Raw genomic sequence first — 16,265 nt, forward strand, 5'->3', positions numbered from 1 at the left:
AGGGTGTTTGGGCACGTTTTTCAGCCAAATTGGCTATAAGGGTGTTTGGGCACGTTTTTCAGCCTAATTGGCTATAATTTAGTATTTTGAAATCACATTTGGTATCAAATCTTCCCACTGAAAATTTTCAACATTGGTCCACTTTTGAGGATAGCGCCCATATAACGATCCCCTTCAATATTCGATATTTTGGAGAGTTTGCGTAGGGTTTTCATCAAAAATCGTCTTAAATTTATTATATTGAATTCTCATTGTGTAGGAAATCTTCCTGCCAAAAATTATCAGAATTGATCTGTTTTTTAATATAGCCCCCATATATAGGTATACCATTATTGGGTATTTTGGTCACTTTTATAACCGAATTGACTTAAATTTGGTTTTCATTGGGGGTCAAATCTCCTTAGCACAAAATTTACAATGACATAGCCTGCCACTTATGAAGGTTCCCAACAATTACTGGTATTTTAAATGACGACCTTATGGTGGAGGGTATAAAAATATCGGCCCGAGCGAACTTATCGATATTTTTACTTGTTTTTTTATTAATACCCAACAAAGGCATCAAATGATAAACTTATTTCTGCCTTCCACCATAATTCGTCTGTGTTCTGGGACATTATTAAATTTGAATTAAATATTACTTTTTATATATTTATTGAAGTATTGAATGGAGGATTGTTTTATTAGTGTTCTACCAAGGTTTCTATAAAAAACCTTTCTCTTTCCCTCCTCCCAACTCTTCAAACAAGAATCCAGCCTTTAACAATTTATTTTATGTTTCCTTTTTTAATTTTTTTTTTTCTTTCTTTTGTTTTATTTTATTCCTTTGAACTTCCAAACAAAACTGAGTCCTTATAGTTTTTAAAACCAAAACCAACCAACCTATCTACCTACCTATAATTTAAATGCTTTTAATTTCGAGTCCATGTTCCTTTTGTGTTTTTTATGTAAATATTATAACCAAAAAAATAATAAGTTCTGTTTACTTAACGCACAATAATGCTAAGCGAAAGAAGAAAGGCAAAACTACGAGTAATAATATAAAAAAAATAATAATAATAAAATTATTAAAGAAAGTATTTCTTTAAAAATAAATTGGCATTTGAAAGCATTTTTTCGTAAAATTAAAAAAATTAAAATAAAACTGAAAGCAATTTATTCAGCATCATCACAATAATTGATAATAATATATAAATTTAAAATAAAAACTAAAGAAAAAAATGATACAATACTAAATCATAATTTTAGACAACATAAGTGCTATATATTATTATTATAATTTTTAATATTATATTATTTTGCTATTATTACTAAAAACTAAAAAAAAAATAACACACATTTGCTGTCATAGTCATATCTTTAATTAAATATATTTATATATTATCTATATATACATATAAATAAAACTTTATTATAATACATACATATATAACACAACATTATATACTATCTATCTATATATACATATATCAAACAAATCAATAAAACAAACATAAACTAATGCTTACATACATACATACTCTTTCGTATTTGCTTTCCATACGAAAAGAAACAATGACATTATTTAAAATAATAATAAACATATATATTTGTAACACATTTAGTATATAAATGTTTTGTCAAAGAAATAAAACAACATAGTCGAGTATATAAATTAATAATATATTATATAAATTATATATTTATATATATAGAAGAGAAAAAATAATAAAACAAAAAAACTATCATCAATGTCTGTGCGCGCCTCTACCAAAATAAAAGTTTAACCCCCTCCCCCCAATCTTTGTATTCCTTAGCAGTCGTCCTATTTTTACTTTGATTTATAAGTTTCTTCCAAAGTGTTTCCTGTGTGTTTTTTTTTTTATTTTATAATTTTCCAAAAAATGTATTATTATTTTTTAATTGTATTTTTTTTTAATTTTGTTTTTTAACTCTTGTGTGTATATATAAAATTTTTTATTATTATTTAATTTCATTTCAATGAAAACTTATGTTTGTATAATATAATTCCTAAAAAGGACATTATGGTTGTGTTCTTTGAAGAAATAAAAATAAAAAACAAAATAATAATTATTATTTACTTATAAATTGTGTGACTTATAATTTTTTTATTTTTTTTTTTTTGGAGCAGTAGAGGGACTTAAAAATTATTTTAAAAATTTAATTCGAAGAAAATATTTTTTTTTTCAGAGGTTAACTTAATATTAAATTGCTAATATTATTAGGGCTAACCGTGCCAACGGTAGGATTTTTTTAATTATTAAAATGTTTAAGGCCTATCAGAGTAACAAGCGTGGATTTTTTTTAATTAAAACAATTTTTTAAGTATGACTTTTCAAGGACATTCTATTAGCACACATTTTTAAAAGAATATTTTTCTAGGCCTACAATGGAATACTTTTCAAGTTCCAACATAGGTGTTGATTTGTATAGCCTATACATTAAAACTTATATGTCGATTTAGCCAAGTCCAACCGTTCCTCGCTTGAAATCATTATAGAGCTCGCAGTATTTACGATAGAGCTTTGAAATTTAGCACATTGCTACTATTCTTAGTATGTTTAAAACTGAAAAAGATATAAATCGGAAAACGTTTTGATATAGGTCCAATATGACAGTAACTCCCAAGATTTGGGTATTTTCAGTGATTTTGATCACGTTTCCAATCCAATTGGGTAAAAAAAAATATTTGATATTTTGTGTTCTCATTGGATGGAAAATCTCTATCAACAATTATCAAAATTGGCCCATGTTTAAGGACAGCCCAAATATAACGGTACACCTAATATTCGATATTAGGGCATGTTTTTCAACCGATTTGATTCAAATTTGATATTTTGAATTCTCATTGATTCCTACTAAAATGTATTTATACTGGTCCATGTTTTCAGAATAGTCTCCATATAATAGTACCTCTCATTATTCCGTATTTTGGACAAGTTCTGATCGATTTTAGGTACAAAAATTTCAATCCGACCGATCTTAATAAGAATATTTTTTCAAGTTCAATTGAGACCAGACTAGTTTTTTGAGATCCAATCTAGGCATGGTTTTGTCAAAAATATTTTCTCAATGTCCAACCTAGGTGTGGATTTTTAAGATAATATTTTTGTATGTTCGAACCAATTGTGGATTTTTAAAAAAATATTTTTTAAAGTCCAACGTAGGCGTAGTTTTTTCCAAAGACTAATTTTTTAAGGTTCAACCTAGGTGTAGATTTTTGAAATCTCCAACCTAGGCATGGATTTAAAAAAAAAAAAAAATAGAGCTTCAACTTAGACGTCGATTAAAACAAAAAAATTTTCTCGAGGCGTGGATTTTAAAATAAATATTTCTCCCAACTCCAATTGTGGATTAAAAGAAACATTTTCTCGAGGTGTGTATTTAATTTTTTTGAGCTCCAACCATGGCTTGGATTTTTAATTTTTTTTTGAACTCCAACCAAATATTTCTTTAAAAAAATCCACGCCTCTAGAGCCAACTATGGCGTTTGAAAATGCTTTAAATAATCCACGCCTCTGGAGTTGTATATGGCCTTTGAAAATTCTTTAAAAAATCCACGCCTCTAGAGCCAACTATGGCGTTTGAAAATGCTTTAAATAATCCACGCCTCTGGAGTTGTATATGGCCTTTGAAAATTCTTTAAAAAATCCACGCCTCTGGAGCTGTATATGGCCTTTGAAAATTCTTTAAAAAATCCACGCCTCTGGAGCTGTATATGGCCTTTGAAAATTCTTTAAAAAATCCAAGCCTCTGGCGCTGAATTTGCCCTTTGAAAATTCTTTAAAAAATCCACACCTCTGGAGCTGAATACAGCCTTTGAAAATTCTTTAAAAAATCCAGGACTCTAGAGCCGAATATGGCCTTTGAAAATTCTTTAAAAAATCCACGACTCTAGAGCCGAATATGGCCTTTAAAAATTCTTTAAAAAAAATCCACGCCTCCGGAGGCGAATATGGCCTTTGAAAATTCTTTAAAAAATCCACGCCTCCGGAGGCGAATATGGCCTTTGAAAATTCTTTAAAAAAATCCACGCCTCCGGAGGCGAATATGGCCTTTGAAAATTCTTTAAAAAATCCACGCCTCCGGAGACGAATATGGCCTTTGTAAATTCTTTAAAATAAATCCACGCCTACGGAAGCGAATATGGGTTTTGAAAATTCTTTAAAAAATCCACGCCTCTAGAGACAACTATGGCGTTTGAAAATTCTTTAAAAAATCCACGCTTCCGGAGGCGAATATGGCCTTTGAAAATTCTTAAAAAAATCCACGCCTCTAGAGCCGACTATGATCTTTGAAAATTCTTTAAAAAATCCACGCTTCCGGATGCGAATATGGCCTCTGAAAATTCTTTAAAAAATTTTAAAATGCTTAAAAATCTGTAGTAGGGAATATGGTCATTCCAATTAAAAAACATTCCTCTGAATATTACCCTTGAAAATTACTTAAAAAATCCGCATCTAAGGTTGATTATTGTTCTAAAAAAATCTTATTTTTTTGTATTCAATAATTTATTTTTTTTGTTTAATTTTTCAACTTATTTTATGGTTGTGATTCTATTTTTTTCAAAATATTCAAATCATCCCAGGGAATGTTCAATGCTTTTTTTAAATCGTATTTCAAAATACCATCCCTTTCAAAAGCCCTATTATCTCATACTATATAATAATATTAATTAGATTACAAAATATTCATACCTATTTACAATTACATACATAACAAAACCAATACACACACACACATATATATATATATTTATATATACATATATATATATATAAACATATGTAGACCAAAAACACATCAACATAGGGAACTAACCTGTAGAAGTACTTATAAGAACCTAAAATAAAATCTATACTTTTTCAAATAAAATTACAATTTCCACTTTTCTTTTCCAATTGCCTCTCACAAAATTTAGGTTAGCAGGTCTACAAAAGGCAACAACAAATTAGCGAGGAAACCTTAAAAGTGAACATGCCACATCAAAAAATTGAAGAATTATTGTTTGGTCTTTGTCCACCTTATTTAGTTGTTGTCGGATTGTCGAAGATGTAACATTTCGGAATTGTTCGCTCGTATTCTTTTTTTAATTCAAATCTAATAAATGTGCAGTTTTTCCGCAAAGAAATCATGAAAACTTCTAAACCACTTGGGGCCTTTGCCAATTCTGCTACGGGTTATGGTAAAAAGCCAACCAGTGCATACTCATCGAAAAAACCTTACAGCAAGAGCTCAAATTCTGCAAAAGACGAAGTGAAATCAGTGGGGAATAAAAAAGACGATAAACCCAAATGTGAACATCAGAAGGAGTTGGATGATGCAAATGAATTGAATTCGGGTTTCGGTACCTATTTGCGATCCAGTGAGGGTGAGTAGCACGGAGGAGGATTCAAATGAACTTCAGAATATTTTTATAGGGTCAAACCCAAAGATCTAAACCAGGCGTGGATTTTTTAAAGAATATATTTTAAGGGGATTTGTTAAAGAAAATTTTTCCAATAGTCCAACGTAGGCGTGAATGTTTTGAAGAATATGTTTTCAAGGGTCCAACCTATGCGAGATTTGTTAAAGAATATGTTTCCAAGGGTCCAACCTAGGCCAGATTTTTTATAGAATATTTTTAAGGACATTTTTTAAAAAATATTTTTTCAATGGTCCAACCTAGGCGTGAATTTTTTAAAGAACAGTTTTTAAGGGTCCAACCGAGGCGTAGATTTTTTAAAGAATATTTTTAAGGGTTAAACCCAAGCCTGGATTTTTTAAGAAACATTTTTAAGAGTCCAACCGAAGCGTGGATTTTTTAGGGTCCAACCTAGGCGTGGATTTTTGAAACAATATTTTTTCAAAGGTCCAAACTATGCGGGGATTAAACGAATATATTCTTCAAAGGTCCATCCTATGTACGAATTTTTTAAACAATATTTTTCCAAAGGTCCAACCTGGGCGTGTATTTTTGAAACAATATTTTTCCAAATGTCTAACTTAAGCGTGGATTTTTTAAACAATATTTTTTTCAAAGGTCAAACCTAGGCGTGTGTTTTTTAGGGTTCAACCTAGGAGTTGACCTTTTCAAAGGTCCAACCTAGGCGTGGATTTTTTAAGGTCCAACGTAGGAGTTGGCCTTTTCAAAGGTTCTACCAAGCCGTGGACCTTTTCAAACATCCAACCTTAGCGTAGATTATTTAAAGAATATTTTTTTAAAAGGTCCAAAAGAAAAATATCACCCTTGAAAATTCTTTAAAAAATCCACGCCTGCCGTCAGGAATATGGCCCTTGAAAATTATTTAAAAAATCTATGCCTGCCGTCAGGAATATGGCCCTTGAAAATTATTAATTCTCTAAAAATCCTCGCCTGCAGTCAGGAATGTGGTCCTAGAAAATCATTTAAAAAAATTCACGCCTGTAGTCAGGAATATGGCAACTGAAATTCTTTAAAAAATCCACGTCTGCAGTCAGGAATGTGGTCCAAGAAAATTCTTTAAAAAATCCACGTCTGTAGTCAGGAATATGGCCCCTGAAAATTCTTTAAAAAATCCACGCCTGCAGTCAGGAATATGACCCTTGAAAATTCTTTAAAAGCTCCACGCCTGCCGTCAGAAATATGACCCTTGAAAATTCTTTTAAAACTCCACGCCTGTAGTCAGGAATACGACCCTTGAAAATTCTTTAAAAATACACACCTGTATTCAGGAATATGGCCCTTAAAATTCTTTAAAAAATCCACGCCTGCCGTCAGGTATATGGTCCTTAAAATTTCTTTAAAAATCCACGCATGCCGTCAGGAATTTGGTCTTCGAAAATTCTTTAAAAAAATCCTCGCCTGCAGTCAGGAATATGGCCCTTGAAAATTCTTTAAAAAATCCACGCCTGCCGTCAGGTATATGGTCCTTAAAATTTCTTTAAAAATCCACGCATGCCGTCAGGAATTTGGTCTTCGAAAATTCTTTAAAAAAATCCTCGCCTGCAGTCAGGAATATGGCCTTTGGTCCACGGAATTTTTTTCTATAGAAAAAACTTGGGACCTGGGTTGAAGTGCATTTTTTTCTATAAAAAAAACTTGGGACCTGGGCTTCAGTGAATTTTTTTCTGTATTATTAACTTTAAATGCAAATACGCCAAGATTTGAAATATTTCAGGATCCATCGTGAAGTTTTCACAGGATGAATTTTAATCAATTATTTTTGTTTTTGTCTTGCAGGTGTTGAAATGATGAAATTATTTGTCTTTGCCAATACGATTATGTTGATCCTTACCATGGCCTGGCCACAATTTAAACAGCAGTACATTTGGTTAATGCAGTGGTTGGATACCTTCAGAGAAGAATAAACCTTTTCCGAACTTCAAAATAAAAAATATATGCCTGCCGTCAGGAATATGACCCTTGAAAATTCTTTAAAAAATCCACGATTCTGAAGCCGAATATGACCCTTGAACATTCTTTAAAAATTCCACGATTCTGAAGACGAATATGGCCCTTGAAAATTCTTTAAAAAAATCTACGCCTGTAGTCAGGAATATGGTCCTTTAAAAATTCTTCAAAAAATCCAGGCTTGCCGTCAGGAATATGACCCTTGAAAATTCTTTAAAAAATATATGCCTGTAGTCAGGAATATGGCCTTTGAAATTCTTTTAAAAATCCGGGCTTGTAGTCAGGAATATGGTCCTAGGAAATTTTTTTTTAAATCCACGCCTGTAGTCAGGAAAATGGCCTTTGAAAATGGATCTTAAAAATTCTTTAAAAATCCACTCCTGTACTGGGGAATATGGTCCTTGAAATTTATTTAAAAAATCCACGCCCGTAGTCAGGAATATGACCTTTGAAAATGGATCTTAAAAATTCTTCATGTCCAGGACCTGGAGTCCAGTGACTTGGGACCTGTGGCCCTGTGAATTTTTTTCTATAGAAAAAACTTGGGACCTGTGGTCCTGTGAATTTTTTTCTATAGAAAAAACTTGGGACCTGTGGTCCTGTGAATTTTTTTCTATAGAAAAAACTTGGGACCTGTGGTCCTGTGAATTTTTTTCTATAGAAAAAACTTGGGACCTGTGGTCCTGTGAATTTTTTTCTATAGAAAAAACTTGGGACCTGTGGTCCTGTGAATTTTTTTCTATAGAAAAAACTTGGGACCTGTGGTCCTGTGAATTTTTTTCTATAGAAAAAACTTGGGACCTGTGGTCCTGTGAATTTTTTTCTATAGAAAAAACTTGGGACCTGTAGTCCTGCGGAATTTTTTTCTATAGAAAAAACTTGGGACCTGTAGTCCTGCGGAATTTTTTTCAATAGAAAAAACTTGGGACCTGGGGTCCACGGATTTTTTTTGTTCTATAGGAAAAACATGGTATCTGTGGTTCACGGAATTTTTACTGTAGAAAAAACTTGGACCTTTGGTCCACGGAATTTTTTTCTATAGAAAAAACTTGGGACCTGGGTTGAAGTGCATTTTTTTCTATAAAAAAAACTTGGGACCTGGGCTTCAGTGAATTTTTTTCTGTATTATTAACTTTAAATGCAAATACGCCAAGATTTGAAATATTTCAGGATCCATCGTGAAGTTTTCACAGGATGAATTTTAATCAATTATTTTTGTTTTTGTCTTGCAGGTGTTGAAATGATGAAATTATTTGTCTTTGCCAATACGATTATGTTGATCCTTACCATGGCCTGGCCACAATTTAAACAGCAGTACATTTGGTTAATGCAGTGGTTGGATACCTTCAGAGAAGAATAAACCTTTTCCGAACTTCAAAATAAAAAATAAAAATATTTAAAAAGTAATCAAACTCAATATTTAAAGTAGCTACAAAAATGGTTGGACCATTTGCCCAAGGTATCTTCCTGATGGGTATAATTTATTGGTATTCCAAGGGATTGATGAACCTCATCAACGATTATTATCGTTCGGAATTTAATCGTAAATTGAAAACCAGTGTTGAGCAGAAAAATTTCGAAATGAAGCGTGAGGTATATGATCTCGATGATATGGATGAATTGATACGATTGGAGCGATTAAAGGAGGCTGAACGGGAATTGGCAATGAAACAGGTTGTGGGTGATATTGTGGAACCACCCGAGGCAGAGGAGGATGCTGGAAGAGTTTCCCATGGTACTTGTGAAAATGTTGGGTTTCTGAATGATTCACATCAGTGCTATTACCCCGGACGAAAAATTGTATTTTTAAATATTCTTTTGCAATTTGAAAATTGTCATTATATTAAGAGTAAGGATTTAGTAAATAGGAATATTAATTATCCCCCCGTATGTATGTTAAATGAAGAAAATATTACTTAGCTAATTATTTTTAAGATTATTTAAATTGTAATTAAGTTCAGTGGCCTGTTTTTTCTAGAATATATAAATGTGTAAAGAATATATTTTTGTATAGTCTTAAGGTATAAGGAGTGTTTCTTAAGAATCCCGATGTTCTGGCCCAGCTTTCAGCCTTTTAGAGAATTATATACAATAACACCAGGGTGATGAAGACATGCAGGAATATCCAAAACCAATATAATCTGAAAAAATATATAAACAAAAATTTTAAAATATCCATTTACAATAAAATTATCTTTTCAAGGCGTGGATTTATAAAAAATATTTTTTTAACCACCCACACAAGGCGTGGATTTATAAAAAATATTTTTTCAACCACCCACACAAGGCGTGGATTTAGAAAAAATATTTTTTCAACCACCCCACACAAGGCGTGGATTTAGAAAAAATATTTTTTCAACCACCCACACAAGGCGTGGATTTAGAAAAAATATTTTTTCAACCACCCACACAAGGCGTGGATTTAGAAAAAATATTTTTTCAACCACCCACACAAGGCGTGGATTTATAAAAAATATTTTTTCAACCACCCACACAAGGCGTGGATTTATAAAAAATATTTTTTCAACCACCCACACAAGGCGTGGTTTTATAAAAAATATTTTTTCAACCACCCACACAAGGCGTGGATTTAGAAAAAATATTTTTTCAACCACCCACACTAGGCGTGGATTTAGAAAAAATATTTTTTCAACCACCCACACAAGGCGTGGATTTAGAAAAAATATTTTTTCAACCACCCACACTAGGCGTGGATTTAGAAAAAATATTTTTTCAACCACCCACACTAGGCGTGGATTTAGAAAAAATACTTTTTTCAACCACCCACACAGGGCGTGGATTTAGAAAAAAAAAATCCTCATCCTCACCTTGTGATCTGCCATTTATTGGAATTTTCACGAAACCGCTCCTGGTGTAAATATTTCTGTATTCCAATGACAAATTGCCGTATATAAATTTCATAATCCAAGGACTTCAAATTCCAATAGAGGCATGGGAAGGCTCCCGAACCCAACACATCCTCATAATAATAACGGCTGCCATTCATAAAAATCCACTCATTTAAAGAGAAACATTTTCCTTGAAGGCAGAACAAAAAATAAAAAAAAAAAATTGCTTCATAAAGTTCTCGATAACATACCCGCCAAACAGGCCTGTCGGAACTTCTTGGCTATGGGTAAGACCATTTTTCTCTTCTGACCCAGAGCTAGGGCTAATAAATCCATCATAATGGCCGGAACATAATGTAGCAGATACACGGCAATATCATGCATTAGGAAGCTTTTGCGGTACTGGAAATAGGGAAACATAAAGGCCTTACGGGTCGGATAGATTCGTGACCATTTGAGTGTTAAACAACCCAAACGCTGCCAGGTTATGGGGTTGGTAACTCCCGAGGTGCAGTTGGATATGAAAATTCTGAAAAAAGAATCAAAATACAGATTAAATTCGATAATCGAAACATAGTCTTCAGTTTCGAACATATAAAATCTTTGAAAATTCTTTCAAATTCTCACCTTCCCAGCGTAGCCCTCTGCGCTGTCATTATCATAGAATTAACCACAAAATCAACAGGTATAATATCGCATATGACATTTTTATCACCCAAGATACTGCTTATCGAACCCTTGCCAATTTCCATCATTATCCCGGTGATACCCTGAATATTATCAATCCAACCGGGATAGGGTTCACGATATGATGCTGTCACTATAGAAGGCCGTACAATGACAATTGGCAGGCGATGTTTATAATCGTTGACAATTTGTTCGGCAATCGATTTTGTGAAGGTATAAGTGTTCGGATGAGGACCCTGGAAGACCAATTTTAATTCTTAAAAAAATCTTTAGGTATTCGAATCCTACCTTGATATAATTGGCCAAACTATTAAAGTACTCGTCGGGTATTTTTAAGGCACAGTCCACAAAATATTTCCAATTGACTGGTGGCAGGGTAGGGTAGATTTCTTCGTCAACATATTTCCGTCCCGGATTGCAATATGCCGTTGAAACATAAACGAAACTCTACAAGAAACAAGATCTAAAACATTACTTCAAAAAATATTTGGATCAGAAGATCCGCAGACGCTCAGGTCTGATTTTTTTCTATAGAAAAAAATTCGCAGACCTCAGGTCTAATTTTTCAGGTATGATTTATTTTTCTATCTGATTTTCTGATTCTGATTTTTTTCTATAGAAAAAAATTCGCACAGACCCTCAGGTCTGATTTTTTTTCTATAGAAAAAAATTCGCACAGACCCTCAGGTCTGATTTTTTTCTATAGAAAAAAATTCGCACAGACCCTCAGGTCTGATTTTTTTCTATAGAAAAAAATTCGCACAGACCCTCAGGTCTGATTTTTTTCTATAGAAAAAAATTCGCACAGACCCTCAGGTCTGATTTTTTTCTATAGAAAAAAATTCGCACAGACCCTCAGGTCTGATTTTTTTCTATAGAAAAAAATTCGCACAGATCCTCAGGTCTGATTTTTTTCTATAGAAAAAAATTCGCACAGACCCTCAGGTCTGATTTTTTTCTATAGAAAAAAATTCGCACAGACCCTCAGGTCTGATTTTTTTCTATAGAAAAAATTCACAGACACTCAGGTCTGATTTTTTTCTATAGAAAAAAATTCGCACAGACCCTCAGGTCTGATTTTTTTCTATAGAAAAAAATTCAAAGACCCTCAGGTCGGATTTTTTTTACAGACCCTCGGGTTTTTTTTCTATAGAAAAAGATTCAACGACCCACAAATCCAATTTTTACTGACCTTTAGCAGCGGCATATCCTTACACATCTCCAATAGATTCCATGTGGCCACGGAATTTACAATTGCGGCAACCTTTAGACGTTCATTGAAGCGAACTGTGGCGGCACTATGAAAAATTATGTTCACCTCGGCACACAAGATTTTTTTGTCGACATTACTGAGACCTACCAAAAAATTACAAATTTATTTCTTTTCACTTAAAATTTCCAAATCTTATCATACCAAAATCTTCCTTTTCAATATCTCCCGCCAAAAAACGCAGCTTACGCAAACGTTGCGGATAATGCTGACGCAAACGTTCAAAGATCTTATGTTGACAAAATTCATTGAATCGTTGCTGGGCAGTTTTACCATTTTTCTCGCGTATCAAAATATAAATACAGCTGAGCTGTGGAAAACTCCATAGAAGCTTTTCCAGTAAAGTTTTGCCCACAAAACCGGTGGCACCTGCAATGCAACGGAACGATGAAGAGGAAAAATCGTATATTAAACTTGAATTAAAATGTGGTGGATTGCAGGAGAAGGAGAGGGGTAAATAAGTAGTTTGTTATTGCATGATCGGACAACATGATGACGATGTTGCATGATCCACTCTCCGAATCATTCAATTGATATGACTGCAAAGTCGAGTGATTATGAAAGTGTTTATTGAGGGGACGGGGAAGGAAGGGGAGTTGGATTTGTGTGTGCTTGAAGAAGAAATGTTGTTTTGGTTAGATAAGAAGTAAAATTGACAAAAGTGAAATTAATTGCAATTAAAAACATTTCTATTAACTGTTATAAGTAAAAAATTATTAATTTCCATAGCATACGAACTTATTTTTTAAAATATTTTGAATCGATATCACAACTCATCACAAGTGCGACAAAGAGAAAATAAACAGATATGGTCGATGTACGGTTCGTGGTTCGAAGGGAACTCAATTTATTTAAAATTTCCTCTTAACTCTAGATCTTAATATGAAAAATAAATAAGGACAGCAAATTACCAATGGCATGCATCGAATTTATGTAGCCACTTCGAAGAATTTGTCCTACTCCGCTGGGATTCGAATCTGGTGATATCTAATTTATTTATCGTGTTAGCATCACCATTTTACTTGATTAGTCCCTGTTTTTCTTATTCCAGCTAAGTATATTATTGATCTGCTGTATCCTGCCCTATGTAATGAGACTGCCATCTATCGTTGCCTAGAAACTACACCACCTTAAATCTTGTACAGTGGTTGGGATCCTTGCTTACTTAGTGTTACATTTTCTTCTCGCTGGTTCTATCTCTAGGCATTCTGATTTGTCATGGACTTCGGGTACATTTTATCTCTATAAAACATATATTCCAAAATCACTTCGAAATAATCGCTCTGTATACTCGATTAGTCCCTGTGGTAGTTTCGTTATCTTTGTTTTTTATTCCAGCAAAGTACATGATTAGTCCGCCTTAGCCCATCCTATGTAATGTGGCTGCCATCTGTCGTTGCCTAAAAACAACTTCTCAAATTTTGTGCCATGGTTGAGGACCTTGTTTAAGAAGTTTTGCCATTTTCCACTGGGTGGTGTTCCTCCTTCCACTCCTATATCAGGGACCAGATTCTGATGAATGTGTGTCTATTATCAAATATTACAGCGAATTTCTTCGGATTCGAACTTGGAAAGAACTAATTTTTCTCTCATTTTAATCTTCTTGGGACCATTCTTTAGTTTCGCTATCATCGTTTTTATTCCAGCAAAGTACATGATTAGTCTGCTGTAGTCTGACGGGGCTATCATCTGTCGCTGCCAAGAAACAATATCTTCTTGGTTGGAATCCTTGCTTACTTAGTGTTGGCATTTTTCTCTGGCTGGCTCTACCTCTAGTCATTCTTATTTGGTAACCAGAATGTCAGGAACTTCGGATGCATTTTATGTCAAGAAGGTGCGTTCTCTATTAACAAATATTCAAAAATCTCTTCAAAACTATTGTTTCCTACTTCGCTTAGATTTGAAACTGGTGAGATTTAATTTTTCTAGGATTTTTTTTCTCTCGCATCGACATCTCGGTATCATTGTTTTTTATTCCAGCTCATTAGATGATTGATCTGCTGTAGCCTGCCCAATGTGATATGGGGCTGCCGTCTGTCGTTACCTAGAAAAAACCTCCTTGGATTTTGCAGTGTTTGGTGTCCTTGGTTAAACTATTTTCCTCTGAGTGGCGCTATCTCCTGCCACTTCTATTTTGTGATATATGCATTGATGCCGAGTTTAATTACCCGAATGTCAAGGGCTTCGGATGCATTTCATCTGAAGAAGGTGTGTATCTATATTAGCAAATATTCAAGAAACCATTTGAAAGAATTTGTCCATCTCTGCTGGGATTCAAACATGGTGTGATCTAATTTTTCTGTGAATTTCTCTCTCATGTTACTCCTCTTCGGACAATTCACTAAGCATATTCAAAAGTCACTTTGAAATAATTTTCCCTACTTCGCTGGGATTCGAACCTGATGAGATCTAGTTTTTCTCTCTTATTACTCCTCTTGCAAGCATAGGGCTTCCCCATCGACATCTTACTCGATTAGTCCTTGTGTATGTTTCGTTATCATTACTTTTTATTCCTGCTAAGTAGATGATTGGTCTGTTGTAGCCTCTCCTATGTGATTGTCATCTGCCGTTGCATGGAAACAACGCCTTTTTGGATTTTGCACTGTCCTTTTGGTGTCCTTGCTTAAGCTATTTTCCTCTGGATGGCGTTACCTCCTGCCATACCTATTTTGTGCTACCCTATTGTGATGATGTCGAGGTTGGTTATCAGAATGTCAAGGGACTTATATTTATAACCACTTTGAAAGCATTTTTGCTAATCCGCTGGGATTCAAATCTGGGATCATATGTCTTCCACAAAACATCGCCATCTTAATCGACTAATCCTTGTTTTATTTTCGTTCATCCATTCATTGTTTTTATTCTAGCTAAGTAGATGATTGGTCTGATGTAGCATATCGTGTGAGATGGGGCTGCCATCTATCGTTGCCTAGAAACAGGGCCTAATTGAATTATGTGCAGTGGTTGGTGTCCTTGCATAACCAGTGTTGCCATATTCTACTGGGTGGCGTTATCTCTTGCTATACCTATTTTGTGTCATGTCCATGTGCTGACGCAAATGTTTGTTCTTAATGTAAAGAGGCTTCAAATATATTTAATCTGGAAACAACTTCAATAATGTTGTATCGTGGGTGATGACCTTGCTAATGTAGTTTTGGCATTTTCGTCCGGATGGCGTTATCTCCTGCCTTTTCAATTTTGTGTTATCCTCATGTGTTGCTTTTGCTGCCGAGTTTTATTATTTAAATACCAGTGGTCTTGGGACACATCTGGAAAAGGTGTGTGCCTCTTTTTAAAAATTTTCGAAAACCACTGTGAATGATTTTTGCTTTCTCCGTAGTGATTCGAAACTGCGTCCCATCGGTATCGGTGGAAAGTATTCCTGAAATTTAATTTTATCCTAGAAATGTCTGCTACGAATTATCTTGGCGTATTTGCATTTAAAGTTATATGGTATAATCAAACCTATAATTTCCTTTTCAACGCCTTGAAATGTTCGATATTGATATCATGGAATCACAATAGAATTCAATTTTGGATAATTGAATAGTTCTGGGAATTTTTTAGTGGGATTCAGGTTCTATTTATTTGCCAGAAAATATATGTCGAGGTATTTACATACCCTCAATATAAGGTTTCTGTCGATTTAAGGTATTTTTAAATTCAGTCACATTTTCAATTCGAAATTGGAACTTTTTTATTTTCGAAGAATATTATTTATATGTTGTTTAATTTCGGGATACTTAAATATTTTAAAGTTCCTAGGTGCCATATAACAAATGCGAAAAATATTGAAAATCGACTTAATGGAGATTAAAAGCCTATTAACATAGTTCCCTGTCAGTTTAAGTAGAGATTCAATGTAACGTAAACACCCGACTTTCAACATTATTTACTTACTCACCTGTCACAAATATAACTGCATCCTGATAAAATTCCATTATTATTCCCAAACTTCCCCAAACATTAACGACACTTTTCTTTTCTTTGTTTAACAAAAAATACAAATCTAATATTTTCTCCGCTACAATCCGCTTATGTTTCCGACAAATTATGTTCGAATGTTTGCACACTTTGAAGCCTTTGA

The 16,265-nt window shown here is 33.6% G+C and overlaps 2 protein-coding genes across 2 annotated transcripts; one reads left to right on the forward strand and one right to left on the reverse strand.

Annotated features, from left to right (window-relative positions):
• Nucleotides 1-5,133: 5,133 nt before the first annotated feature.
• LOC133328921 (uncharacterized) lies at nucleotides 5,134-7,332 on the forward strand. The gene is made up of 2 exons (XM_061537434.1): nucleotides 5,134-5,371; nucleotides 7,202-7,332. The coding sequence occupies exons 1-2, from the start codon at nucleotides 5,134-5,136 to the stop codon at nucleotides 7,327-7,329; spliced, it is 366 nt and encodes a 121-aa protein (XP_061393418.1). The 3' UTR covers nucleotides 7,330-7,332.
• A 2,114-nt stretch (nucleotides 7,333-9,446) lies between these two features.
• Nucleotides 9,447-16,119, reverse strand: LOC133328899 (putative fatty acyl-CoA reductase CG5065). The gene is made up of 8 exons (XM_061537412.1): nucleotides 16,083-16,119; nucleotides 12,323-12,547; nucleotides 12,101-12,264; nucleotides 11,197-11,355; nucleotides 10,849-11,144; nucleotides 10,473-10,750; nucleotides 10,201-10,411; nucleotides 9,447-9,513 (listed from the first exon to the last, which is right to left on the reverse strand). The coding sequence occupies exons 1-8, from the start codon at nucleotides 16,117-16,119 to the stop codon at nucleotides 9,447-9,449; spliced, it is 1,437 nt and encodes a 478-aa protein (XP_061393396.1).
• Between the last annotated feature and the right edge of the window lie 146 nt (nucleotides 16,120-16,265).

This window comes from Musca vetustissima, unplaced genomic scaffold (genome assembly GCF_032173495.1).
Source record: "Musca vetustissima isolate MV318-11 ecotype Yass unplaced genomic scaffold, APGP_CSIRO_Mvet_v1 utg38424, whole genome shotgun sequence".
NCBI lineage: Eukaryota > Metazoa > Arthropoda > Insecta > Diptera > Muscidae > Musca > Musca vetustissima.